This window comes from Tyto alba, unplaced genomic scaffold (genome assembly GCF_018691265.1).
Source record: "Tyto alba isolate M040663 unplaced genomic scaffold, T.alba_DEE_v4.0 Super-Scaffold_10, whole genome shotgun sequence".
Taxonomy (NCBI): Eukaryota; Metazoa; Chordata; class Aves; order Strigiformes; family Tytonidae; genus Tyto; species Tyto alba.
In genome coordinates this window covers 28994483-29022327 of record NW_024881262.1, presented here as the reverse complement: position 1 = coordinate 29022327, position 27845 = coordinate 28994483, and the positions used below count along the sequence as shown (strand labels likewise).

General features: G+C 51.7%; 1 protein-coding gene across 1 annotated transcript in view; it reads right to left on the bottom strand.

The window, feature by feature from the left end:
* The window catches only part of SLCO2A1 (solute carrier organic anion transporter family member 2A1), a 31019-nt gene extending 4996 nt beyond the window's left edge, over positions 1–26023 (bottom strand). The window contains exons 1-7 of the mRNA XM_032992629.2: positions 25571–26023; positions 12806–12943; positions 10598–10760; positions 5820–6035; positions 3664–3762; positions 1883–2016; positions 677–758 (exon numbers count right to left, since the gene is read on the bottom strand). Of these exons, the coding sequence (XP_032848520.1) occupies positions 677–758; positions 1883–2016; positions 3664–3762; positions 5820–6035; positions 10598–10760; positions 12806–12943; positions 25571–25660 (922 nt within the window). The 5' untranslated portion in view covers positions 25661–26023. The remainder of the gene's footprint in view (positions 1–676; positions 759–1882; positions 2017–3663; positions 3763–5819; positions 6036–10597; positions 10761–12805; positions 12944–25570) is intronic.
* Positions 26024–27845: the final 1822 nt, after the last annotated feature.

The window sequence follows — 27845 nt, the reverse complement described above, 5'->3', positions numbered from 1 at the left end:
TGTTTATTTGGTTTCTAATTAGCTTTCCACTTCTAGCAGAGAGCACTGCGGAGACCCAACATCATTCATCAAAGCCCAGTGAGATAGAGAAGAGGGAGCTGACAGCTCCAGGGTATGACTGCGTTGGATGGAGAGGGAAGGAGGGAGGGGCTTTAGCTGGAAAGAAGTCATCATGGAGCTAAAAAAAAATCATTAAAGTGGGATCTTCTCATCGGCGACATCCCTACTCAAGCCTGTTTCAGCCACACATAAACAAACCAGTGTAAGCTGCAGTGTGGTGACCTTCCCAAAGTGGGAAGGTTGGTGGCGCCGGCAGCCCCATGCCCTCTCCTGGAGCTGTGGGATTAACAACCCAGCTAGCGTTTTCCAGCATGCTTATGCCATTTTAAGATTTTCAAACCAATTTTCAGCAGCAATTCAGGCCCCACAGACCTCAGCACCGCTGTCTCACAGCAAGAGGGAGGCTGTGTCCATCTTCTCGTGGTCCTTAGGGAAGGGCGTGCTACAGCCCTTGAGGTGCCCGAGCTGGCCCTGGCATCACCACGCAACGTGGTAGAGAGACTCAAAGGCTGCCAGCAAGCACCCTCAGCTTGAAAATACTGGCGTGGTGGTCTCCACCCACCCAGCATGGTCTGGCACCCCCGATCAACCTCGCCTTTAAGTGTCTGCCCTTTACTTTTTACGAACTCCAGCAGGGAAGTTTCTTCAGCCACCCCCTTCTCCATCTTCCTGAGCATGCCAGCCTCCACGTTCGGGTCCTGGGGAGGGAGAGAAGAGCAGCCTGCAGTGAGAGGGGAGCACCCGTGCATGGCTGGTACCATCCCGGCTCCCAGCGAGGCTCAGGAGCAGCAGGGTCTGTCCCAGATGCCTTTGACCCCCCCCCCCATATCAAGCCTGACAGTTTTCCTGTCCATTACAGCGAAGGGGCGAATTATCTCAAAAATCACTGCAGCCCTTGAGCAGAGCTGCAAGACAAAAGCTTGTCCTGCTCAGAGAGGTGTTAAGAACTTAGAAATCTTCCCTTTCCTGAACCTTGACAAGGCACCTCTTTTTTAATTCTGCAAAAAGTCTGGAAATGAACGTGGGAGACAGGTCAGCTCAAGCCTGGTGAGTCCTCTAATTATAATCATGAAATATTTTGGGTTTGTTTTTGACCTTTAAGGAAACGATGATGAAACAATTTCAAAAAAAAAAACCAAAACAAAACTATTTTTGAAACTAAAGCAGTGGGGCTTGGATTTGAAAATACTGAAATGAAACAGTTTGATAGTTTTGTACCTTTTAAAATTTGTTTTAATGGGAAACTTGTCTCTTTTCTGCCATTTTTTCCCAAAGGAAAAGCCCACCGATCCTCATCACTGATGATGCTGCTGCTGGCGTCAGGGGAGCATCACCTTGCAGAGGGTGTTGCAATGAGGAGGTAGGATACAGCCATCACCAGCAGAACTGTGTTAGACACCCCATGAGGGTTGAGTCCCCGTGGACAGACCCCTACCAAGGAGGACTGCATGCAGGAACTCCAGGAAGCCACCCAGCCATCACCCTGCCCCAGGGAAGGGGCAGGTCTACCCAAAACCTTCCCTACAGATGCTGTCGATGCAGCTAGTGGGAAGGGCATGAGGTCTGGTTTTGATCTGCTGAGCTGTGGTGGTTCTGGCTTTCCAGCCAGTGAGGAAGTGAAGGGTTTGGTTCTTCACGTGTTAGAGGCACATGGCTTGTTTGGAAGACTTTTCACTTGCGAGAAGTTGTAACCACATCTGGGAAGGGTTGCTGGGCTCCATTCCTCCCTCACTCCCACCCCTCTCCTCCAGGGACAGGTATTCCCTGCCTGAGCGCAGCCCTGGCACCGAGATGTTCTGGCCCTCCGGAGATGAGGTCTCACCTCTCCTTTCAGCATGTACCGAGGGAAGAAGAAGTAAGGAATGGACGTGAGCACCAAGCAGCCCGAGGAGATCAGCAGTCCCAGCCACCAGGCTCCAATCCACTGCTGGTCCCTTGGTGTCAGGGCCACTGTAGCTGCAAGACACGGGGACCCATCGTAAGAGCTCTATTTCTGCATGTCTAGGGGTGAAAGGTGCAAACATCCACTCACATATGGACCAGTGGAACACAAAGGGTCCGTGTGGGCACAGTCCAAGGGCCTCTCCTCTGGCATGGAAGAGCAAACGGATGGAGGCAGGAGCTCCAACCAGTGCTGGTAGCAAGACCAGCCCTGGTTGTGTTCGACCTCCTTTCCCCCGGCCAGCATCCTGCACCACCACTTCCCATCCGAACTGCGCCGAGCCTCCCCAATGACTGTAGGATGGATTTAGTCAGCACTGAAGCATGCTGATGGCACAGGTTCAACTCTTCCCCACCGAGCCAGCCAGCAAGGCAGTGATTACAGAGGCCCCACTCCATCCTCCTCTGCCTGGGGCATGCAGTGGGGTTTGGGCCACGCTGCCTGCCAGGGCTGTCGAGCTGAGACAGGGACTGGGAAAGGGCACAGCCGCTTTCCTGGAAAAAATTGCTCTCCCATTGTTCCAGGCTTGGTCGCTCTCTGTTTGCAGGGACCAAGGGAAGGACTCGTGCCGGTAGAAGAGTGTTGTTAATGAGCCTGGTTTCCGAGTGGATGAAACTCTGGGCGCCTTCTCCGGAAAAAGGAGGAGAAGGTGAGAGCCACTCCGTCTCCAGTGCAGACATCCTTTGGCTGGGCCAAGCGATGCTCAAGGGAGGTTGACAGATTGCTTGGCTTGGCGCGGGGACCACACCTCCGCATCGCGGGGACGTCGTGGCTGGGGAAAGGACCAGCAGGAGCTTCCAGGTGGGAGCCCTATGCCGGAGTGTGGCGGGCGAGGAGCCCACGGCCCACCAAAACGATCGCCCTGCTTCCCCAGACAGGATCACTCTGCTCTGGAGCTCGGACGTCATCACGGAGCGACCAGGCAGAGGCTGCTAAATCTGGCTGCCGCCGCGGGGAGAAAGCCAAGGCTTTTCGCCGTTTCCTGCCCCAGGTTCATTTATTATTCTTATCAGGCACCAGACAAAAATGTCAGGCGAGCTCTGATCTCTCTAAGGAAACACAGGAAAAGCCACATTAATGGTGGAGCTGGGGAGAATTCTTTAGTGATTAAGTTACCAGAAATAATACGCGCACACCGCAGATAAAGAAAATAAGCCCTGCAGTGGCATCAGCTTGGTGTCTCTCTCTGCAGACGCTGGTGAAGGGTGGTGGGGAGGAGGACAAGTAGGCTCAAGTCTTCCTGTGCACTCATAGGGCAGTAGTTGCCCTGTGGTTGTCTTCTCCATTCCTAGATGCTTCAGATGTCCCTGCTTCTCTCCACCACCATGCTGGGGTAGGGTGATACTTCCTCAGCGTGGTGGTAGTGGGCAGACCCCATCAATGACCACGAGTGCTTCAGTGAAGCACCATGAGTAGGACATCAAAATGTCCCTGCTACAGGGCCCTGCTTCAGTGGTGGCTTCAGGACCATCTGCAGCTTCACTCACAGGGTGATGGAGTGGAGAAGTGTGCTGGGGGTGCTATGTCAGGTCAGATCTTTCCAGGAGAGTGGGTTTAGGGGGGTCACGGGACGGGTGGCTTCTGCCACCAGTCATCTCAGAGTGACCTTCTGACTCCCAGAAGGCTTTTAGAAGGACCATCGCTACTTGAGAAATACTCACCGACGTCAACTCTTCCGATATCCACAAATAGCCGCAGCACCATGGATCCCAGCAAGTATCCAAAAGCAGGGCCAAACACGGCAATGGCAAAGAGGATGGCTGAAAAAAGGGAGCAGAGAGAGCCAGTGTGAGCAGGGAACTGTAGCTTCAATGCAGATACAGCTGTTGTCTGCCCACGTGAGGCAGGAATGGTGTTACAACATGCAGAGGAAAGAAACCATCTTTTAACAAGTGGCAGATGATAAGATTCCTATTGCTCAGATACTGAACGTGGTATTTATCTAACAGGACTAGGAGGAGGGCAGGCAGCTGTCTGCAGAAAAAGTTCCTCTGTTCTGCTGCAGTCAAGGCTTTGCTGATGCACTAAAAGCCGTCAACTACACCATGAATATCCATGATTCACTGTGGCAAAGCGGGGGGACCCCAGGGAGCAGCAGAATGGTGGCATTCTGGGCTCCCGCAGGTGAGAAAGACCTTAGTCTCCTACAGGAGTCCAAGGAAGTAAATTCATCTCAGTTGTTAGATCCAAGCAAAAACATTTGGTGCAAACTTCAGGGGAGGTGAAAGGTGCTGAGAGCAAAAAGGCCAGCGGCTCACCCTCGTTTCAGCTGAACTATCCCGTTCAAAAAATAGATAACTTGGACCTAACCCATAGGTCAAAATATTTCCTTTTGATTTCTTTGGAATGAAAGGATTCAAATTTCCTCCCTGAAAGAAACTCTTTGCACAACTTTCTTAAGATGTTCAAAAGGAGACGGTTTGCTTGAACTGCATCGACCATTTCTGTGCATTTTGCTGGTCTGGAGCCTTTGAGCATACTGGGTATGAAAGCGCCTGATCCCACTCCTATGCCTCAGCTGTGCACCTATCTTAAAAGCTTTTTTTTTCAATTAGGCAAAGAAGTGCTTTTGTTTCTACAGCATAAACTTTTTGAAGGGCAGGGTCGTTAGCGAGGCAGTATTTAACCTCACACATAGTGTTCCCTTTCATAAGAAGATGCTGAGACCTAAACCAAAACAAGACACAAAGGACAATGGTATTTACATTGCACTGAGGCAGTCCAAACTCACAGTAGCCATACCCCCTGACACGGACATTCCCACAGCCCTAAAGTATTCTAAAGAACAAGCCAGTTCCATTTTCTTTCCTCATCAGGACCTGCAGGTTTGAAAATCCAAAGGGCACTCGGAGGTCCTGGGAGCAGTGACCCCTCGCCGCAGGGGGAAGACAAGGATGTTCTGTCCTTCCTTTTGCCAGCCTAGACTACTAAATTTGAGCTGAGAGAAGCGAGAATTACCCTCACAGGAGACTCTGCGGAGCTCCTTTCGAGGAGTCTGGAGCAAAGCACACCGAGGTGCACCTGGAGACCCTGCCAAGTACGCCAGGGCTCATCCAAAGCCTGTCCTTGGGAGTCTAATTCCAAAGGCTTTCCTGCTCCTTTAGTATTTACCTTATTTTGGAACATCCGTTTTTGACTCCTAAATCACTCTGGCACCTTTGGCTGCTTTAAAGACATTGTTCGGCACCAGGGGGAATTGGGTTTTTAAATAACTTATGGGCTGAGCTTAAAGCTCACGTAGGAAGGCCAGCACCAGACAGGTTTTGCCATTCACAGGGAAAAAAATGTAGTTTAACATGGAAGCCAGTGCCTATCTCTTCGCAACTGAGAAGTCGTCCTGAGCCTGGGAGCCTCCACCGGACAGGGACCAGGACAGGGACCGATTCCACAGCAAAACCATTGACCCAAACCTGTGTTAATTGGCTTCTGCAGGCTGTCATACCTCTGGTTAAACCATAACCAACCATCGCTCAATAAGAGCAGGAGATGGCCTCTGAGAAGGTTTCCTTACTACTCTTTCCCCTCATGGATGGCATAAAGTTCTCACAGACACAAGGGAGAAGCTCCAGCTCATCCTTCTCATCTCTTTGCCCCAATTCTTTGTCTTCCTAACACCCACACCACAAATATAACCCTACAGAGAACAGCTGACTATCAAGGGGCGGGACAGACCAGAATTTTAATTGGGAAGGATCTCATCTAAGTCCCACTGGCTGCTCAACCCGTCTCCACTAGTTCCTCTCCAGATGAGCACCTCTACACCTCACCTCTAAGGTCTGGAGGAAACAAAATGATATACAGCAACGGTCCCACTTACCAACGTACAGCGGGGAATTGTTTGCTTCTGCAAAGTCATCTACATAGGATATCCCAAAGGGCTGGATGGGAACCGTCCCGATACCAGCCAGCAGCTGGGCAACTACCATCATTGCCCATATGCTGTTGGCCTCCTTCTGGGGATCGTGGGTGGTGTTCGGGCAGACAAACTTATTCTCTGAATAGCAGAGTTCAGTCTGGACCTGGCTTTTGTTACCTGAAAAGGAGAGGAATGAGTATTACAACACCAGGCACGTCCCCTGCCTCCTCCCACACTAAATCCCTAAATACTGGTAATCTCCCACATTTGCTGAGGAGGCGCACACTGTTGGATTTTGGATGGGTTGCTCCTTTTATTTAGCAGGTCTCATCACCTTTCCCTTCTTTTGGGGTAGTATACCAATGTCAGCGTAGCAAACAACGAGGCTGTGATTTTTATCAGACTTTTAAAGACAGGCGGATGAGAGAAGATGGAAGCAAATTAATTTCTCCTGCGAAGGGTCAGCCCTGCAGCCAGCTACAGGGACCTGCATTTGAGCTGTCAGCAGAGGATAAAAGACTCTCCATCAAAGCTGCAGCAACACTGGACCCAGCCAACTGATAAAAGCCTTCGGACAGATGGTGTCAAAGCCATTGGAAAAGCCTAAATATTCACGGATGGCAAAACCTGATTTTCATGCTAAACGAAGGCGTTACAGAGCAAACAGAATAAGTCCTGTTTTTTCAAAGCTAGTTCTTCCCACTGTGGCTTTTTTTTTTTTTTTTTTTTTATTATTTATAATTAGTTCAATATTCCTATCTCATCATTCTCGTTTATGTAATACCTGTGGATTTTCTACTCTTCTGAGCAAACAGACACAAACCAAAACCAAATATTTGTCAAGTGATTGGGGGTTTTCATTGGCATAGTGTGGCAGCACATTCCTAGTAGTAGGTCACCACGAAAATCCCTACGTAAGTCCATTTGAAGCTGTGCTGTCTAAGAGGTCCGCGCTGCCAGACAGAAGGAACCTGCTTTTCTAATAAAGATTTTACCGCAGCAAAAGTGAGAGCCACGGAAGCTTCTTATGGCAGGCTGAATGCCATGGAGAGAGGCTGCTCTTGGTTTAATGAGGGTAGACCTAATCCGTGGCTGGCTTTTAGTTATCTATGGTCTTTGCTCCTTGCGGTACCCGGTCAGGAACAGGGAGCAGTGCTCTCTGGAGCGACCTGCCTGCCCCGAGCAGGACACCCTGACCCCGAATCTCCGTTGCCCTAATCACTCAGGAACAGCCCACCTCCTTCCAAAGCAAGGACCTTACTTCTTCACACCGTCCAGACATGGGGAGGTCTTCATCCTGCTCAAGACTGTCATACAAACTCCAACCAGGACTGGAGCATCTTCGTGGGCTGTAAATACCTGGCCAAGACACGTACGGCTCTGGGCAGGGAGCAGAATGATACCTGCTCCTTCGACTTGTTTCCTTCACAGCAAGAGCAGCCCCTGTCCCAAATCCTGACCAGTTCACATGAATTTAAGCAGTCAGAAAACTTGGCATCTGATGCCTGATCCACTCTCCAAAACAGCCAACTCAAAAAAACACAGAGACATTCAAGGCTCCGCAGGGAGGCAGCTGCGAGCCAGCAGAGAGCTGGTCTTCATATTTCTGTGTAAGCGCTGGCATACTCTCAGCCTCATGCAGGGCCATCGTTTTTAATAAAATTTTGTAGGATCTGGGCTTGCAGATCAGCCGTGGTGGCGCCAGATTTCCTAGAGCTGATGTGGGAGAGCAAAGCCACAGAATCTCTAACCCTCTGGTGGGAGCAGAGATTGCCAGGCACCTGCGAGCAGTTCTGTCCTCTCTGTGCTTCGCTCCTTGTCCGGGGTTTCCATCCTGTTGAGCTGTGGCAAAGTCAGCACCTAACTAAAGGGAGCAACTTGCCTAAGGCCACCCAGCAGCTCAAGGCTCCCTGAACCCAGAGGATTGGGCTGGGACGTGATGCATGGGGCTCAGAGCTTTTCCAGGAGAAAGCATTTTCTAGCTAGAGGTGGGAGGCTTTCCCTGGCCGGCACTGCTGCGACCACCGCCACCCCCCTCGGTGACACAGGTTTTGGGGGAGTAACTTGGCACAGAGCCGAGGTGACGTAGGGTTTTCAGAGGTGGCAACCCCCAAGGAGGCTAAAGGCTCATTGGCACCCCGAGGATTTAGGGGCTGAAGTCACTTTGGGAAGACCAAAGCCAGCTTTGTGGCACGTGATGCAGGCTCTTCTGCATATTCCATTCTGCATGGAAACTGGAGCTGTTGTTGTACACACACTAGCTTGTTCCCAAGGTCTGCCCAGTTAAATCAGTAGCCCTCCTTTGTATGGATCATAAGGTTTACTGGCTAGAGCAGAACAGGCCCTGGGGACAGGAGATCTTTGCTCTGTCACCTGCATACTGCTCAGCAGCAGGGAGATGACCTCACTCCTCACGCTGCAGTTCCTCTGTGACTCCAGCAAAGATAATATTCCTTTCCCTTCCAAAATGCTTTGGGCTATAGGAGAACCTCCAGCTGAATTTGCATTTAGCTTGGACTCGCAGCAGGGCTGCAGGGGAGCCTGTTTCCTCTTCTCCCTTGCACTGCCACAGCTCTCAGCTGCCTGCAGGGAGACCAACAAGAGCAAAATCTTTTGTCACTCACAAAAACCAGGAGAAAGGAGAAGCCTAGCTGGTGAAACAAGGCATTCACAAACATCAGGACTGCAATTGCAAGCCTTCTTATCAGTCAGATGAACTCCTTTGCCCCCAGAGCATGTGGCACTAACCTACAGTGCCACAGCTATTAACTTCTTGAGCAGATAAGAGCCATCCAAATGAGACTGATATGGCAAGATCTGTTCTGGTATGAATCCAGCTCAGTGTTCAGAAAAGCACAGAGCCTCAGTAGCAAGGTACTGAAGAGACTTTGAGCATCATCAGGAAATGCACTGGTGCCCCAAAAAAAGGCAGGAGTGAAATTGTTTGTCCATAATCACACAGGGCATCAGCAGCAGAACCCTGCAACCCAGGGCTTCTGCCCCAAATCTGCTGCCTCAGCAGCAGCGGTCTCTGCTCACAACAGGTTTCACGCTCCCTCCCTGTCTGGCTTTTCAGATAGCCAAATGACATAGCATTGTTAATAACCATGCTGTCATCACTAGGCAGAGACGCAGTTTCAGAACTGCAACTGTGGCTTTTCTGATTGCCACAGAAAGCAAAACCTCTTTCCAGGACGCTCAGGAGCATGTTGGAGAGACATATACACCACCTGTGCAGAAAGCAGGGGCACAGCATGCTTAGAGATCTGAAGAGAGGTGGGTGGGCACGGGCAGGAGAGAAGCATATTTAAAATAACCTATTAAGCTAGTTAAATGATTAGTTCTCAAGTATAGCTTTTTCAGATGCCTCCTAGAGAAACTGCTGTGTTACGGTCTAGAAAAGTGGTCTGTGGGGAACTGGCCCCAGAGCATGGTGGAAAATAGCTCCTTTTCAAACCAGCACCCTGTTATAAGTGGGGTCCCCCCGGAGGTTGACATTGGTCCCAACGTTGTTTGTGTCATAAGTGATTGGGATGATGGGATCAAGTGTATCCTGACGAAATTTTCTGATGATATCAAACCGAGTGGGGAAGTGGACACCTTGGAAGGGAGAGCCACCCTGCAGGAAGACCTGGGTGGACGGGAGGAGTGGGCTAACAAGAACCTTATGAAGTCAAAAAGACTGGTTCAGGCCACACCTGCAATACTGTGTTCAGTTTTGGTCCCTGCTGCGCAAAAAAGCTGTGGGCAGTCTGGAGAGGGCTCACAGAAGGGCCACAAAGATGATTGAGGGACCGGGCAGCCTGCCATACAAGAAAAGGGTGAGAGAAATGGGTTTGTTCACCCTTGAGAAGAGAAGGCTTAGGGGAGACCTTATCCCTGTGTTCCAGTATTTAAAGGGTGGCTACAGAGAAGATGGAGGCTCCCTTTGTACAAAGAGTCACATGGAAAAGCTGAGGGCTAATGGGTAGAAATTACTCCTGGGGAGATTCCGACTGGACACAAGAGGAAAAATTTTCACAATGAGATCAATCAGTCACTGTAACAATCTCCCCAGGGAAGCGGTGGATTCCCCAGCATTGGCCACTTTTAAGATTCATCTGGACAGAGTGCTGGGCCACCTTGTCTAGACCGTGCTTTTGCCAAGAAAGGTTGGACCAGATGATCCTTGAGGTCACTTCCAACCTGGGATTCTATGATTCTATGATATTTTATAGTATCCACGTAGAAGGATATGCTGCCTCACTGAATGTGGAGCGTCCTGACAAATATTCCTGGGTTGGCATGTCCATGTGGGATGATGGCTCTCTCAGGGGTCTCAGCCCTACAGCAAGCTGCTTGGGCACTGGTGGGAGGTGAGAGGAGATCTTGACTGCTGAACCTGAAACACAAACTGCTCCCTCTGGAGGCCTTCAGGAGCATCCATGGGGAATTCAGGTAATTCACCATGACCACAGCACTCGGCACCTGAAACCACGGCTGGAATGACAGGCTCGGAAGAGGAAGAAGAGATTCCTTATGTCATTGTTGCATTCAGGAAGGGTTGCAAAGCTATACTGAAGTCAGGCTTAAAATAGCAAATTCTGCCTTAAGTCTTTCCCCCCCGAACGCTGCATTTAAATTGTGTGTGTGCTGGAGACAGCCCCTCTTTTTGGGTAGGCACGGGTAACCCAGCCCAGAGCAACGGGAGATGGGTTTGTGCTGGGACAGCTCATGGCGACAAGGGTGGAGGCACTTACCGGCGCTAAGCGTGGTGTATTCATAGGGGTCTGAGAGAAAGTGGGGCAGGGTAACCAGGAACGCTCCCAGAGCCAGCAGCAGCCCCCCCAGGCCGATCACCCGCGGGCGGTGAACTCGGCTGCCGAAGTAGCTGACAAAGATGATGAGGACCACGTTGCCGATCTGGAAAGGGCACAGCGAAATGGGGAGAAGGTTAGGAGACGTCGGGGAGGAGGTCAGGACCCTATAACTGGTGCCCCATGACTGTGTCCAGGTGGGTGGAGAGCTCTTTTAGCAGGTGGTGTTTGACCCCCACAAGAGCAGGAGCGGGACAGTCCTTCACCCTTCATATTCACAGCAAGTCCGTTCTTGCTTCTCATCGAAAGCTAGCAGGTCAGCTCCTTGGCTTCTGACATCTGTGTGCATCCCTTGCCGTCATAGGCGACTTCACAACCTCCCTGTGATCTGGCTGGGGCTTTTTTTCAGCACCCACACCTGCCCCCCACCCCAGAGGGTGTGGCATAAACTAATGATGCCCCCAGACACAGCAAGAAATGAAGCATATTGCCTCCATTCCCATGACTCTAAACAGACACAAGACCAGCTACAAAGTCCAGCTCATTGCAAATGTTTGTGACTCTGGACATTTTCAGCTGCAGTTGTGATCAGCTAAAAAGATATGAAAACATGCAGCTTACTCAGGCAAGTGGATGAACACCATAAAATTATCATTACATGGGCTTTGTCAGCTTGGGACAAGCTAAACATTATTTTAACCTTGGCATGTATGGCTAAGAATACTTTTTATTTATGTTTACAGGGGCTCCCTTGTTTGCCTCTTTGTGGTTTTTGTTCTTGGAACTACTGCAGCCATCAATGCGAACAGATTGTGGTCCAGGACAGGCAGGGCAGCTCACACAGAGCTGGAGTAAAGCACGGAATTTCTCTCATAAAGCAGAGAAATAAAGAGGTATCTGTTGTCTGCAAGCTGTTATTCTTTAACAGCATGGCATATGTCCTATTCCAATCATTTTCCCTTTATATCCTTGCAGTAACAGACTGCTCTACCTGGCGTTTGCTTTCATATTACTTCTCCAGGCATTAATTCTCATATGTATAAGTAAATTCTCTTGTGAATAAGGAACACATGGGTTACAGCTTTGAGATACTCTGCAGGGCTTAATTATGCCAGTTCATCAGTACCAGTGTCACAACTGTCCATACTGGGTCTCTTTCTTCGTGACTAGTCACAGTCAGTGGGAAGTCCTTCACTGGTCTCAGTAGGCTTTGAACCAGTCTTTTTAACTCCAGATGTAGGTGCTGGTTGAGGTAAGACCTGGGCATCTACTTCCCCAAGGACCCAGGAGGTTCCCCAGTGCCCAGACTCTTGGTGGAAGATCCCATGCGAGAAGACCAGCTGTATGCAAGATGGGCTGCCACCAAGAGCTTCTTCGTCTGTATCGTCAAAAGAATGTCTCTGCCAGCAGATCTTTTCCTAGTCGGCCTTGAAGAGCTACCAGAAAGTTTACAGTTCACAACAATGTGAACTAGAAAACTCACTGCAGAGGAGCAAGAGATTAGAAAGTGTTTGTGAGAAAACTCTCAGCCAGCTCAGCAATATGCTAATGGAAGTCAGTTCTTTGCCACAGGACCATCTGGGAGCACTGGAGAAAAGGGCTAGCTCTTGGAGAGACTGCTGGCCAGGGCCTCCTTTTAGAGAATTCTTGGAATGACTCAAGCCATAGTCATTCCTGAAGCCAATGAGAAACCTATGAAAACAGATAGTTTTACTGGAAATTGCTCACAGAGCTGTAGTTGTGTGGATGCTACTCGTAGTAAAATGTTCTTCTTCACAAGAGCTGTAAGAACTGTAATCAGTGGAGAAGAATCACACCGCACGTTTTCTGACTTCCAGTCATGTCTCTGCTGGAGACGTATGGCATCCCAGCATGGTGTGGTCTTCTCTGAAGCAGCTTGCCTTAGGCTGCCGCCCTCCAAGGCCACATCTTCACCACACAACCGTATGTCCAACCTCCTGGCACGTGGTACGGCAGAAGTCAAGTGTGAAGAGGTGTCCAAGTGCACAGCAACAGCTGCCTCACCCAACACATGTAGGCATGGGTGAGGAAGCACTGGGTGTGAACAACCCTGAGACTCTATTCTGGGAAGGTCCCTGACATGTTCTGGCCACCCCTTGGGGCCCCCGCACAAGCTTCTCACCCAGTTACCTCGTGCAAGCTGGAGATGAAACCCGAAGAGAGACTGGAGAGCCCAAAGCGCTTCTCAATGGTGGTAAGGCTGCTCTTGAAGTTGGCACTGTAGAGGAGCTGGGAGAGCTGGAGAAGCCCATGGCACAGCACAAACACCTGTGGGCAAAAGAAGTGCCATCCCAGTTAGTACCCAGTGCCCTGCTGATGTGTAACTGCTGGAGACAGTGTCCCACGTCGGGGATCTGCGAGTCATAAGCACACGGACTCCAGTTGGCCAACACGGCGACACCTCTGACATGCAACAGAGCTACTGAGGGGCTCAGTCCTGGATCCCTGATTAACTTAGCTTTGCAAAATGAGCAATGCAGTGTTCAGAAGAGAGGACAAGGAGCCCTGGTTTTATCTTTCCTCTGCTTTATTGTTACCAATATTTGTTGGTATTTGCACTGCAGCGACCCTTGCGTCACCCTCAAGAGCAACCCTCCAACCCACAGAGGACCCATTGCACTGGGAGTTGTAAAGTGATAAATGAGACGGGCTGGGCTTTGCATAGACTCGGTGGGTGCTCCTGAGACTGTGTTGGAGCGAATCCCGCAGCTGCCGGGCCACCGCTGAAAGGGAGCCGTGCTGGTTTAGTCTACCTGGGATCCAGTATCTCCAGTTGGCTCCTTGGACTCACTCAGCTGTAAAGACAATTAACAGGACTGACTCCAAGGGGTGTTGCAAGAAAAAGTTGAAAAAGGGCTTTAAAAGCCCCAGAGGGAAAGAATGAAATATGCACAGCGTGGTCTCACTACTGAAAGACCTCTGTAGTATTCTAAAAACAGCATCTTTCCCTCGAGCCAGGCTGTGAGCCGAGCCAGAAACCAAGCCGAATGGAGGCAGAGCTTGCCTGGAGCAGAGGAGGGAATACAGAGAGTTTATGGGGCAGGGCAGAAGTGTGGTTGAAAGAGCCCGGGTGGCCTGGGAGAGGAAAGCGCTCTCAGCCGGGGATGCAAGAGGCAGCTCACAAGTATCTTTTGATCTATATTTAGTCAGAACAGTTTTCCTTTATTTTTCTTGGAATGGAATGCATCCACACAGTGCCAAAAGTATTTTAAAATCATATTAAAAAAAAAAAAAAAAAAGGGGGGGGGGGAAAGGCCTTTTTATTTAAATTCACAGGAAATCAAATATTTGCTGAATACCGGAAGCGTGTCCCACAAAGATAACGGTGGGAAGCCTGAGATGATGAATGGGGGATCAAAGGTACTGCAGGGCTGACAAATTCATTATGTCCTTGGCTAGGAGAGCAGTAATATTCATTATTAGTATTTATTTGAAATGGTGGTAGCGCCCAGAAGCCCTGATCCATTGTGTGAAAACAAAACAAACAAAAAAAAAAAAAACCACCAACAAACCAAAAAAACACAGAAAAAGAACAAAATTATCCACACGATACAGAGGAGGCAAATGCCATAGGTGGGTGGAGTGGCTTTTGGGGGAGCAGAGGAGGGATGCAGACCCAGGTCTAGGATCTGCAAGAGAATTTGGGTAGAAGAAGATGGCTTTTTGGGAAGCTTCTCCTGCAAGGGAGGATAGCACCAGCCAGAAGACACAGCTGGGTATCTAAAAGCATAAGGGATGGGAGAGGAGCTGACAGAAAGGGGCAGACAAAAGGATGGAGATGAAGGAGAAGGAGAAGATGGAAACTTGGCCTTGTGAGGGCAGACTGGGAACAACCTGGAGACCACAGAAAAGTAGAAGGAGAAAGGCAAACATTGAAACAGAGGGAAGAAAGGTCATGGGGACAAGCTGCCATCCTGAAACTCCTCAGTCATATCTCGGAGGGGTGTCTGCAGACAGGCTAGCATCAGGCAGGCATCTGCCACCATGGTAGCCAAGCAGGACAGGACAAAGTCCCAGGCTGGAATTTTGTCCCGACAAAAAGCCGCAGAGCAATGACGTGGGGTGTAACACGGGAAACCCTCTCAGGCAGGGACAAAGTGGAAGTGAAACATCTGAAAGTAAACTCTTGAAGCAGAATGACCTCTACGCTCTCCTGCTATCAACTCCTACGTTCAAAAACCCATCCCAGCACATGGTCCTGTGGGTGAGAGCTGGATCCACCACCTTCACCTTTCCCAATCCTGACCTGGGATCACTCTGTAATTAATCCAGCTGGGCTGGTCTGGAGCAGAGAGGTGACTCCTGCGAGGATGAAAAATGAAGAGGGGATCTTGTTGCCAGAGAACATTAATTTTTGTTCCTGCAGCTCTGGCCAGACCCTATTGAAGTCATTCGAATAAGGAAGTGCTGGCTAAACAGTGGAGGGCCGGGACCGCCTGAGATGCCGAGCAGCTGGAGGGAGAGCTCTCCCCGTCCGAGGCGTTAGCTGGGGAAGCAAAGATGTTTACCAATGGGAAGGGAAGAGGGTGGATCACTGAGGCTGAATTTAGTGCAGCAAATGTCAGCCTAATCCCAGGGCAGATGGGAAGATGAGAAGTGTTTGGTAGAGAGAGAGGATGCTGGTGGGGAGGGAAGATGAGGAAGAGTCTCCCCACAGTGCTGGGATTGGCAGGGGATGGGGAGAGGGTAGAGGCATGGAAGGACCATGGGGAGCCAGCACTGGCTGTGCTCCACGAGAGGATGGAGGGCAGGAGATGAGAGGGTCAAGCTGTGGTCAGAGAGGGCAGGCAGGAGAAGGCAGAGCTGGCAGAAGATGGCCTGGGATGGGTTTAGGCATTGGTGATAACCTGGGGACAGATAAAACGTGACTGCGGATCCCGAGATGCCTGGGAGCGAGCTGGGGCTGCCTGCCGTGGCAGAAGGCAAGGTGGGAGAAATGCAGCAGGAGAGCACTGACAAGGGGAGAGACTTTGAGGTGCGACTGCTTCCCCCCAGCTCAGGAGTCCTGCAAGCAGCGTTAGCAGGAAAGGCAGAAGAGCAGGAGGGATGCTCAGGGCACCCAACCCTGCGCCGTGCTGCTGCTGGCACTGAGACCCCACATCAGCCTCAGCACTTGGATGCGGAGAGCCCAGAGGATGGGAGGGGAAGGGCAGAGGAGATTTTTTTTTTTTTTTTTTTTTTTTTTGCTTGGGAAGAAGCTTCCACCCAAAACCATTGGAGCAAAACAAAACAGCCTTTGCTCCAGGACTTGTGCAGCTGGAGCTCAGCTTTTCCAGACGCACTTCAACTGTGAGAGATGTACCTGATTTAAGGCTTCCCCTGCATTCAGCAGACTCAGTTCTAATTAAAATAACGACGGCCCGAACCTTGAAGTCTCCGAGCTCAAATAGTTGGGAGAGGGATTTACTTGGAGGGCTCCCCAAAAGGAGCCCGTGCACTGCCTGACCTTGGCACTGGCCGAGGCGCTCTGGCTGGGAAGAACAGACCGCTGAGGCTGGTGGAGGTGAAGGGCACCACTCTCTCGTGTCCCCTCGCAGGTCTCTCCCATCACTGTCCCTCTCCCCGTGTTCGTGCTGACCACCCACAACCTGCTGGTCCATGGAAACCAGCACCGACCTGGTCCCTTCCAGCTGCAGAGAGCGCCAGATGTGCTGCGCTGGCCCCACACACCCGCCGAGCAACCCCACGAGGGGACGGAGCTGCTATCATCCGTCTTCCGTAACACTTAACAAAGAAGGGGTTTTTAAAGAAGAGCCAAGCTCATCTGAAGGGTGGTTTTGCTGACGCAAAGCCGACACAACAGCAACGAAGGCGAAGGCATGGTGGGAGGTTAAGGAGTCGGGGACACTCCCACAAATGCAAAGCGCTGACCCTCCGGAGCAGATGCTCCCATCAGAGCCTGGTGTATTTTTGGAGCTGTAGGGAAGCAGCAATCCCAGGCAGCCAGGGAGCAGCACAGAGAGGCCAAAGGCATACACCCACGTGCCCCCGCACACACACATACAAAATCCCCTCTTAATCATCCCCACATTTCCTTCAGAGCGCCTGAGCGATCCTGACTCCAGGCTGTTTATACAAGACACTTGACTCCTTTCCAAGATGCACTTCATTTAAAAGGGAAGCAAACGCCTGGGGGAAGGTCCCTTGCTGACACGCTGCTCCCCTCCAGCCAGTTTGTGGGGACCAGCACCTCCCAGGGCAACGATTTTTCGTAAGGAAGAGCAACCCAGCCTGTTGCAGGGAAGAGAGGGGACTGGTCCCTCCATGGTCTGGACAACATTTCTCAGGTTCAAAGCAGAGAGCTGGCAGCTATTTGATCAGTTCCAACCCAAATCTTCTTCAGAGGAAACGTGTTCAACAAATACTTGACCCGGAGGGCTGGTGGGGCTGAGGCAGGGGGTAGGCTGGGATGTGGGCAGCCCCCAGGCATGAGGATGCGGCACCAAGATGTCCCTGTGGGCTGCCAGGTATGGCCACAGTGGCTGGTGCACTCCTGGAAGATGCCTGAGATGGTGTTTCAACCCCTTGGAGCCACCTCAGAAGATCCACTTTCACCCTTTCCACTTTCCTGATGCTCACCTGGAACAAAATAAGGCTCCGGGAGGAGAAAAGGGGGTCTCCCAGCCTCGTGCTGAGCCCATAAAGCAGACGAGGATGAGGAAGCCAGAGCCAGGGGGTAAACCATACTTGACGTGGGTGTTCTTGGAGTCTGAAGCTTTTGGGGTCAGAGGGAGGTTGCCTGCTGGATGCATGCACTGGGAGCGGGCACTGAGGCGGGCAGTGCTGGTGGGCAGCAGGCACTTGCACTACCCCATGTCACATACTGGGTCCACTAAGCTGTATCCCCTTATCTTGTGTCTCTCTCTTTCCATACTGCTTACATAAGATAAGGCACTGTCACCACTGTCACTGGCCTTAATGAACTGGTACACGGGCACTGGACCTTAGAAAAGCCTATTATGAAATGTGGGCTGTTTTGAAAGAGGTTTTGAAGGGGCAGGTGGGGGAGGTCACCAAGGCAGCCAATTAAAAGCCTGGCAAGTTGGGTTAAATAAGAAAATATCCCCAAAGTAGTAAGAATATCCCCAGAATTATAGTAGTCAGGGAGAAGGCAGGCTTTTTATTTTAGAGCTTGTATATGATCAACACTCAATACAGTAAGAGATTCTCCTGCAGTAGGATGGCTGAGATCACTCAGTCTGAAAGAAATGCATCGGCTGGAAATGAAAAGTATACAGACATGCGTGGGGAAATACGTCCCTCCTTGGCATCTCTTTCTCTTTTCTACATCCAGCTGTCTAGATTTATAGATCAAACAGCATCATGAAAGATTAAATAAAAAAAGAAGCAACATTTCCATAGAAGGAACCAAATACCCTGCCACAGCATGTCCCTTAGCACAAAACCTCTAGGCTTGGGGCGCGGTCCAATGGCAGAAGTTGGCTCCTAAATTTTATTTCTACTGCTAAAGATAAACTACTAGAAAAATTTAAATGGTTAGAGATTGTCTGACGCACGCCACTGCCCAGATTCTTAGTTGCAATGATGACTGTCTAGTGCCAACTAATATATGCTTTACAACCCCTAATTGTCAAGTGCAAAGACAATGTTTGCTCTTTTTGCAATGAATGTACACATGGGATTTCCCTGCACTGTATCCCGATGCCCTTGCAAGGTCCGTGCAAGCCCTGCTTTGTTCAGTTGGTGTAGAGGGAGCATTCCAGGGGACATAAAAACACGTCCCTGCCTTGACATGGAGGTGCACATTGCAGATGTCAGAAAAAGGAGGATTTTGGCCGTAGAGGATGGCTGAGACCAAACCCTCAGCATGTGAGGCACAAGGGCTTGCCACTTCCCAAGCCGCTGCTGCAGAAGTACTTCTGCCTGCAAAATACGATGCATGTCGTTAAGCAGCCTTCATCCTTCCTGCAACCAGACCGAGCGTGCAGGTAGGTTGTGTGGTTGGGTCTTCGCTCTTTCATTTTCGCCGAATGTCTCTCTTCTTTACGGTCCATCAGGATCTGATTGTGATTTCCTTGAAGGTAGCTTCAGCTTGGCTTCATTTTCCCTGACCCACAAGTGTATGTAAACACTCCTCTCGCACGCCTGCAGCCCTGGCCATGCTTTGTGCTCCCTATCAGAGACACTCCTCTCTCATTTTGCTCATGATAATCTTATCTACACTGACCACTCCTTGGTTGTGTTTGGGCACTGAACCACCTCGCCCCTCATAAAATTATCTTGTTTCACGTCTCCTAGACCTTGATCCCACTAAACTTTCCAACCCATTTTACTGTCTGGCTCTTCCTCAACTTTTTCCTTACCTTGCTGCTGGTGTTGTTGGTGAAGGCCGGGTGGTTCTTCCCTTTTGAAACCTGATGCCACTAAAACCAGATGTAAACACAGTGTCGGGTCCATCTAAACCCAACTTTTGCTTTCATCACCATGAATGCTGGAAGACCCCAGTCACAGAGGGTCCTTCTCTCCATGCCACCCCGCTCGTCCTCAGGACACTGCTTGCTTCTTTGCTACAAACGCTCATCCAGCTGGCCACCTCTCCTTGCACAGTGCCCAGTATTGGATTATCCTTTGATTTTCTGGCTTAAACCAATACCCCTAATCAACAATGACTCTCTCCTCTTGGTGCTTCCTTCTCCAAACCTACAGCCATTCTGTCTTCAGACCAATGACTTGATGAACCTCTTATTCTTGCTAACAGCTAAATAAAGCTATTCATAATATTTTCCAATGGGATATGACAGCAGAAGAGCTACATCTCCAGGCTTCTGAAATACACTTCTCTCAGCAAATTCCTTTAGCCCCTTTAAAGGAAGGAACAAAGAACTTGCCCTGATGCTGTTGGGACCTCAGACCCAAAGACAAGGCTCCCAGTTCTTCTACAGAAGGCACCCTGCCTCCCCGGGGAGGGGAGAGCTCCCAACTCCTGGCCATTGCACCTCGCAGGCTCCCGACATCTTCACCCTGGCGTGCTTTAAAGCCTTATCACATCCTGAGAGCCCACAGTCTCCTCCTGACCTTGCTGTCCCCTTGCCTACGCTCTTCCAGACCACCCCTTTTCCTGCCCCAATATAGTACCCAATTTAAATCTGCCTCTAAGGCTTTTAAATCTCCCCCAGACTACATCCAGCTGATACAAGCGGCAATGACTCTCTGTTATCTTCCTGCTTCCTTTTCCAAGCCAGGCGGTCCACAGAGGAAAAGCCTCCCTCTGCCTTCACTCCCAACCATTTTACGTGGCTCCCCTGTGCTCTCCAGATAACTGGCTTCCAGCTGAAACCAGTCCAACTCGGCTAAGTAACAAGAGATGTATAAAGCTCTTGCCCTTGTCATTGTTCTGGGGATCCTGAACAAGCAATTAGCTATCAAATAAAATAGCACAAAACCCACGAAAGAGACCATAAAGGTGAAGAAGCCAAACCATCAGAATCACTGCAAATAAACGTCTTTGAAATAATCCTTTTCCAGTGAATGTCTGGAAGGGCAAGATGAGCATAGACGTGATAACTAGAAACAGCGGCTAGGACTCTGGACTGGGGGACATCAGTGGGGTCCATGACCGTGCAGGGGTATCAAAAAGACCAGCCATCCACTCCTCCTCCTCCTTTCAAACCTGTTTTGTTCCTTTAGGCTGGGAGGTCCTCGGTGTCCCCAGAGCCACTGGCTGCTGGCATCCACCTGAAGGTTGGCTTCATCCCGCATTTGCCAAGCAGCACAACTGCAACTTCCCAAAATCCCAGCGCCGGTCAGCACAACCCTGGAAGCTCTGGTGAACTTCAAAGCTGGGAGCAGATGTCTTTGTTCACCATCGCCCATCTCCGCCACCACTGTGGAATTCCCGAGGTGTTCGAGGCTTCTCATAGGGGACAACACTCTGCAGCAACCCCCCAGCCCCCCAAACTGAAGGCATTTTGCATTCTGCTTTCTCTCTTCAAGGTGATTCAAGACGAATGGCCACCTTCTAGAGGGGTTCAAGCAACCCTGAAACATCTGAGAGGGACTCAAAAACGGAAGCACAATGACCAGGCTTGTTCCAGCTACGCGATACGGTGCAGACTGCAAACACAGCGTCCGCCGAGCCAGGCGGTGTCCTTAAATATCAGTGTAGACAGAGCCTTGGTGCTGTTGGGTGTAATTGCAATATTAGCTACAGTCATTAATGCCCGTGTGTAACAGGGAGTAACTTCCACAGCAGCAACAAGGAACTGTCACCAACCACGTTCCCGCAGGGTACAGAGATCAGCTGTAAACGCCTGCTGTGTCAGAGCATGGATATGAGCCAGCAGCCACATCCACAGCATTGCATTGCCTCCCCGAGCGCCTGCTTCTGCACCGGTCCCCCCCCCGCATCCCCCAGCAGCACCCCCTTACACCACCCACCCCCCCAGCGCCGCCGTCCCCATCCCGCTCTTCAAAGCCCTGCAGAACCACCAGGACCTTTCCCCTCTCCCACTGTCGTGGTTTAGGCCTGGTTGGCAGCCAACCACAATGCAGCAGCTCTCTCTCCCTTCCCCTCCGGCAATGAGAAGGGACAGAGAGCCAGGCTTGGGGTTCAAGATAGGACTGGGATGGGGAAAAATCCCCCTTTATGATCACGAGCAAAAGGCAGACTCGTTAGGGGAAGAAAAAAAGAACATACATTTATTACAGACACTAACAACACCTAACAGAGTAGGACAGTGAGAAGCATTGCCACATCTTGAGAACACCTTCCCCCCACCCCTCCCTTCTTCCCGGGCTCAGCTCTGCTCCCGATATCTCTACCTCCTCCCCCAGTGGCGCAGGGGCAGGGAATGGGGGGTGCAGTCAGCGCTGCCACTTCCCTTCTCTTCGGTGAGGGGAGCTTCTGGAACTTGTTCCCCCTGCTCCATCGTGGTCCCCCTCTCACAGCAGACAGTCCTCCACAAACTTTCTCCGACTTGAATTCCTCCCATGGGCCGCAGCGTTCCCCACACTGCTCCGTCATGGGTCACTAACTTCCTCCGACTGGATTCCCTCCCACGGCTGCAGCCCTTCCCGAGCTGCTCCGGCGTGGGACTCCCCCACATGCTGCAATCCTCCCAGCACTGAATTACAGCAGCGGGGCTGCCTTTTCCCATGAGACCCCGGCCTTCTTCGGGCACAGAACCTTGATCATCAAGCAGGAGCAACAGGCCATAAATCAATGTCTGTTCCACCGTAGATCTCCATGGGTGGCAGGGGGGGCCGCCCTGCCGTCTCCCCACAAGATACGGGGGGGTCTCTGCTCCGGCACACCTCCCCCCTCCTTTCTTCCTCCGTTCCTCCACTGACCTTGGTGTTCACGCAGCTGCCCCAACTCCTCCTCACCAGTCCCACTGCCCGTCACCACGTCCCTTCTTAAATACGTTATCGCAGAGGTGCAGCCGATTGGCTCAATTTCCCAAACAGAAGTGGAGCTGACGTGGAGCTGGGGGAGCTTCGAGAAGCTTCTCACAGGGGGCTGCCCCGATAGCCCCCTCCCCTGCCACCAAAAAACCCCACCACTCACTCAACCCAGGACACCCACGCTCACAGAGTGAGACATCGCGATGCCCACCGTCGTGCTCTCCATTTCCGAACATCAGCGGCGGCGGGGCGGGCGCCAACCCCCCCTCCTCCCCCAGAGCGATGGGAACCGGTGCAGGGAGGCAGTGGTCCCCACCACAGGGAAGACGGGGGAGCGAGATGGTTTGCACAGAAAAAGAATTTGTTATTTTTGGCCCCAGCCCTGCAAAAGGCGCTCTGAAAATGATCCTGGCGTGTGAGCTTTATGGATTAAAGATGAGCTTCGTGATTAAGACTCGGAGCCTGCTACAATTAGGGGATTTCGTTGTGTTGGAAATACTGTCCCTGTCAGCAACTGCAATCGTTTATGCGAAGACGGTGTGTCTAATTAATTTAAGCCCCTTTATAGTACCTGACTCTGTGCAGGATGACTCCAGCAGCTTCCCACACAATTAGGTACTGGATGAAGACTTTATATAGTAAGTTATTTGCATCGCCAATGTCTTCTCATACAAAAAAAGAGCTATAAAGCCATTTAAACCAAGATGTTTACTGTATGCCTTGCCATCTGACGACCCATTCACAACAAAGCAGTTTCCCAGCTCTGGAAATTCCATTGTGACGCTTTGATTTTCTACTAATTTTTTGAGGCTGAGAGGATTGACAACTGCTCACAGGCTAGTACTTTCCAGCTTGAAGCAGTCGGTTTTTTAATGTGTATTTGTATTTAACACAAATGTCACAGCACGGGAAGAATGAACAGGTCAGGAAAGAGGCGGTGGAATGTCATTGCCTGTCAATTTATGAATATATTTGCTCTTAAAAGCAAGAACTTTTCACCAAGGGATGGGTGTCCTAACTCCCTGGCATCCCAGATGTTACCTATTATCCATCTGATGCCAACAAGCATGTTTTTGATAAGGCTCAAACTGTTCCTTAATGTGCTTGCACAGTGTCAGTATTGAGCTGTGCTAAGTCAAGGGCTGGTTCCCCTTGATTTAGCAAAAACCTGTTGACTCTTTAAAACAGAAGTGCTCCTTTTCACATGCTGGTTTTCCCTTAGTGCAGCTGTATCTGCACCAGCCAGGGCAGGCGGGAGGTGGGGTGTCTCTGGTGGCATCTCCCGCTCCCGAGGTCACTCTGCGTGTGATCCCCCACACGGCTGCCACACCGGGTGATGCAGCACCACCTCCCCCTCCAAAATCACCTCCTAGGATCCTCCAGACAGGCTCGGAGCTCAGCTCCTGGCTGGACTGGGGAGCTCCAGGCTCTTTGCTCGTTTTGAAACAAAGGCTTGAGCCCTCCAGCCGGCACTGGACACTGGAGCTGATGGGCACAGCCCCTGACCCAGCGCCCTTGGGTTTGGGGGTGCTGAGCACCCAGCCCAACTGCTGTGACACACACAGCACACGTCCTGTGGCTGCCTGTAGGATGCAGAAATGGATTAATATTTGTTGGGGGTTTTTTTGGTTTTTTGTTTTTTTTTTGTTTGTTTGTTTGTTTGTTTGTTTGTTTTTTTAACCCTAAAGTTTTACATCCTGAAAGCAGCATTGAGTTTGTCAATGTTTTTTTTCAGAACCGGGATATTTTTGCAAGCATGCAGCTGAAGAGAGCTGTATGTATTACCAGAAAAGAGCACGAACTACAAGAAGTGCTCTGGTTTTGGAGAACATTACTAACCCTGAGCCATGGTCATTACCCGAGCAGCCCGGAGGGGTTTAGGGCCACCTTTTGCACCTCCACCAGAGGAGGGCTCAGGTCACCAGTCCCCTCCAGAGGCATGTCAGAGCAGCCCAGGGACAGCCCCAAATTACCCAGGGTAATCTCAAGCTCTTCCTCCTGGAGCTCACAGCCAAAAAGGACCATCAAGTCGCCTGCTGGAATAGCCCAGCCGAGGCAGTGAGGACCTTCAGGGATGTAGGACTGGTAGACATCATCTGGGATGATGCCTCCAGCCCTGGGAGCCCCCACCCGTATCACCCGCTGGCCCCAGCAAGCCCAAAGCTTTGCTGCTTGCCCTGCCACGCTGCTCAAGAGAGCAGCCTGTTTGGAACATCCCCACGGCACCCTGACAGAGATTTCTGGGGCCAGTGCGGGGAGCGAGCTCCTCAGAAACCATCGCTTGCTCCCCAGAAACCAACAACAAGCAAGCGCAGCCCAAAGAGGAGTGGGCTGTGCCACCTTTTATGCAAGGTGAGGAAAGAGGGGTGGCAAATGAAACCCAAACCTATCCTGGACCGCGACCCATGGCTGCACGTTCCTGAAAACATGCTTAGCTGGGAAGTGCTGACAAACCCTTCCTTGCAGCAAACACCCACTTGTAGTCAGTAACACTAGTGGGAAATCACACCCCAGCCCTGGGCATGACCAGCAGCACCAGTACAAGGAGGGGAGGGGGGTGTCCTGCCAGCTGGTGGCCCTTCTCACATACCCAAAGCTGCTCTGCCCGTGGGCAGGTGCTGCTGGGGAGCTGCCTTTCCCCAAAACTGCACCCGGCTGCTTCGGATGCCGATGTGCGGAGGTGCTGCCAAGCGAGGCACGAAAATCCCCCCCACCCAGGGAAATCCTGGCCAACGCAGGCGGATGTCCTGGGGACAGGAACAAGCATGTGCAGCAGCCTTGCTGCCCATCCAAAAATGGGCCAAACGTGCCCCACGGGGGAAAAAAAAAAACAAAAAACAAAAAGACAGGGTGAGAGGTGGTGTAAAAGCGGGATGGTTAGCAGGGCTTAAAAGGCAAGAGGTGGCCAGGGTGGCTGGTGTTTTCTCACACAGGCAGTGAGCTCAAGAGCCTGAAGCTCAGGCAGGGACCAGCTTTATGATGACAGCTCTCACCTTGCTAATAGGGGCAGGTGAGTAACTGGGCAGCCAACACCAGAAAACTTACTTCAAATCGCCAGGATTTTGCTTCTGTCACTTAAAATGCCCTGCTCACCAAGGATTTTAAAGCAAGTCAGTGTTATGATAGGGCAGTGTTTTCTTTTCACACCAGGATGTGGTTAATCATTCCCTAAGCAGCAGCACACTGTGTACCCGATGCCGTGGGCAAGCTCTGCAGCCCACGGAGAGCTGCCCACGCCACTTCCACGGGGCGTGACACCCACGCGCCGTGCAGGGTACCACTCCAAAACCCACGGTGCCCCCCCAGCCCTTCCCACGCGCCGGGCGGGATGGAGCTCAGTGGCGTTATCCAGGACTGCCCGAGGAGTTGACTTGCAAATTCTGCATCTTAGCAAACACCCTTCATTTTACCGGCGGTTTGCAGTGGGGATGCAGGGACCTGTGGGATGGGTTGGGGTCGCTCTCCACGCAAAGCATCCTCCTCCCTCCCCGCCGGGGAAGCGGGCGCATCCCTGCCGGCACCGCTCCTTACCTTGATGTTGCAGAAAATACCCGGGGAGCAGGTGCTGGACCTTTTGGGGACGTCAACTGGGGATTTGCCGGCTTCGGGGTGGACTCCCATCGTGGGGGTTTCCTGGGGAGCCCCAAATAGCTGGGCTGTGCGTGGGCTCCCGTCCCTCTCTGGCCTGTCCTGCTGCCGGCAGCCCACACGGTCTGTGCCGAAAACCCTCCGAGCCTGCGAGTGAGCCAAGCAGCGTGAGCGCAAAGTTTTTATAAGTCTGCTCTCGGTAGCGATGATGAAACCCTTTCTCCTCCCTCTTTTCCTTTGTGAGCCGAGGGAACTTTAAAGTCGCAGGAAGCTAACGCCAGCGTGCAGGGAGCAGGTGGGAGCGAGGGCTCGCCGAGCCCTGGCCGGTTTGGGGACTGGGACTGCGGCGGTTGTGATGGTGCTCGCCCACCCCGGGGCGGGGGGGGGGACACCCAGCACACCAACCCTCTGCTTGCCCCCCCCAGCAGCTCCCCTCTGCTGTGCTCACGCCCAGGGCTGCAGGATGCGGCCGGATGAGGCACCGGCAGCACAGCCTTCCCACAGGGAAAGCGACTGGGGTTTCAATTCAAGTCCCCCAGAAGGGATGAAAGGAAAGGGAGGCACCTTTCAGCAAACCGAGATTTGTCTCCGAGGTGGTGGAAGAGGGGAAATTGGGTGGGTAGATGGAGAAATCCCTCCCTGGGTCAAGGGATTATGGAAAAAAAAAAAACTTATCCTGCTTTCCTCTTGTGGAAAAAACTGCATTTGTGAAGCTCCTGGGTGCTGTTATTTTTACCAACACCTCTCCCGGGCTTTGTTTATGCAAAGCACTGATTTATTTTGCAGGCTCCTCACGGAGAGGAGGAAGAAAGGCAGGTCAATCCTGGCTGAGGGGAATCCAGCCTCAAGAATTGTGTCAAAATTATTGCTTTTCCCCACATAAAGGAAGGTGGGGAGAGAGATGGGGGGGACTGTGGCAAAGAGTGGAGCCTGCCTCAGGGTGCCCTGAGCCTGGAGAAACCAAATCCCAGCCCCCTGTATGGTTTTCCCCATGGGAGGGCTGGTGGGTCCCCGCATATGCCCCAGTAAGATGCCAAGGATCCGAGCCCCGCTCCACGAGCACCCACTGACACCCACTCCCTGCCCAGGCACCCACCGTGGCCGCTCGCCACGAGAGGGTGCATTGCACCCGTGGGAGAGGCTCCTTGGGTGCTCCCTTCCTCTTCCCTCACTCACGCTGTCCTGCGAGAGGACCCCCAGGTCAGGATCTTTGGGGGTCCAGCACCAGCCTGACCAAGCGTAGGGCTTGAAAGTGGTGTGAAAATTAGCGTCGCTAAGATAAAAAGAGCTAGTTTTGGTCCTCAGCTTCCCAGTTTCCTAACCGTGTCCCGGGAGCACTGCTTGCAGGGACAGGTAGGTATCACTAGCCTACGGTGGCAAAAAAAGCACCCCATTTTCCCACCTCTCTTTTTTCCACTTCCATCCCCAGATTTGCTAGATGTGGGGTCAGATCTAGCAATGCGAAGAGCCCCTTTTCCCCGGTCAGAGTTAGCTGAGCCCTTTTATCCACCGCTCAGTGGCAAGGGACAGAGCGTTTCAGTTCCACTGACTGAAAATCTCAAGCAAGCCAACATCTCCTCTGCTCGTCTCCCATCTTCCCCATCAGCCCGACATACCGCTGAGCTCATTTCTCAGGCAATGCCTGACCCACTCATTAACAGCCCTGTCTTTTCAGTTTATTCTGCAGAGACCTGTGACGCTCACTTTGTTATAACAACCACCTCTACGCAGCAGCTGTTTCGGCCACTAACTTCAGCTTTTCTGTATAAATTTGTCTCCATGCAACAAAATGTACTGGGGAAGAGGCGTGATGCCCAACAAGCTGGTGCCCTGCCTGGCAGCGGGCAGAAACGTCTGTGCCCTGACGCCGCATCCCATGGATCAGGTTGGAAACCCCATGCTGGCGGGATTAATAAGCCCTACAAGGGGAAGAAAAAGGCTGTGGTGAGTCAAAAGGGTATGAGGGCTCTCTGCATGCAGCTTCTGGTAAACCCCAGCGTGGGATGGAAGTCACTGCCCCACAGGGATGCGGGTCCTTGGTGGGAACCGACCACACGTCCCGGCTGGCCAAGGAAGGGACAGAGGCTGGAGCAGCCTCTGATGTGCTCTGAATCAAAGGACCTGGGTTCCCCAGGCAGCACCGTGCTCCCCAGGTCCAGCCACCTCCCAGCAAGCCCCTGCTAGATCTAGGAACGATCTGGATCATCTGAAACGATGC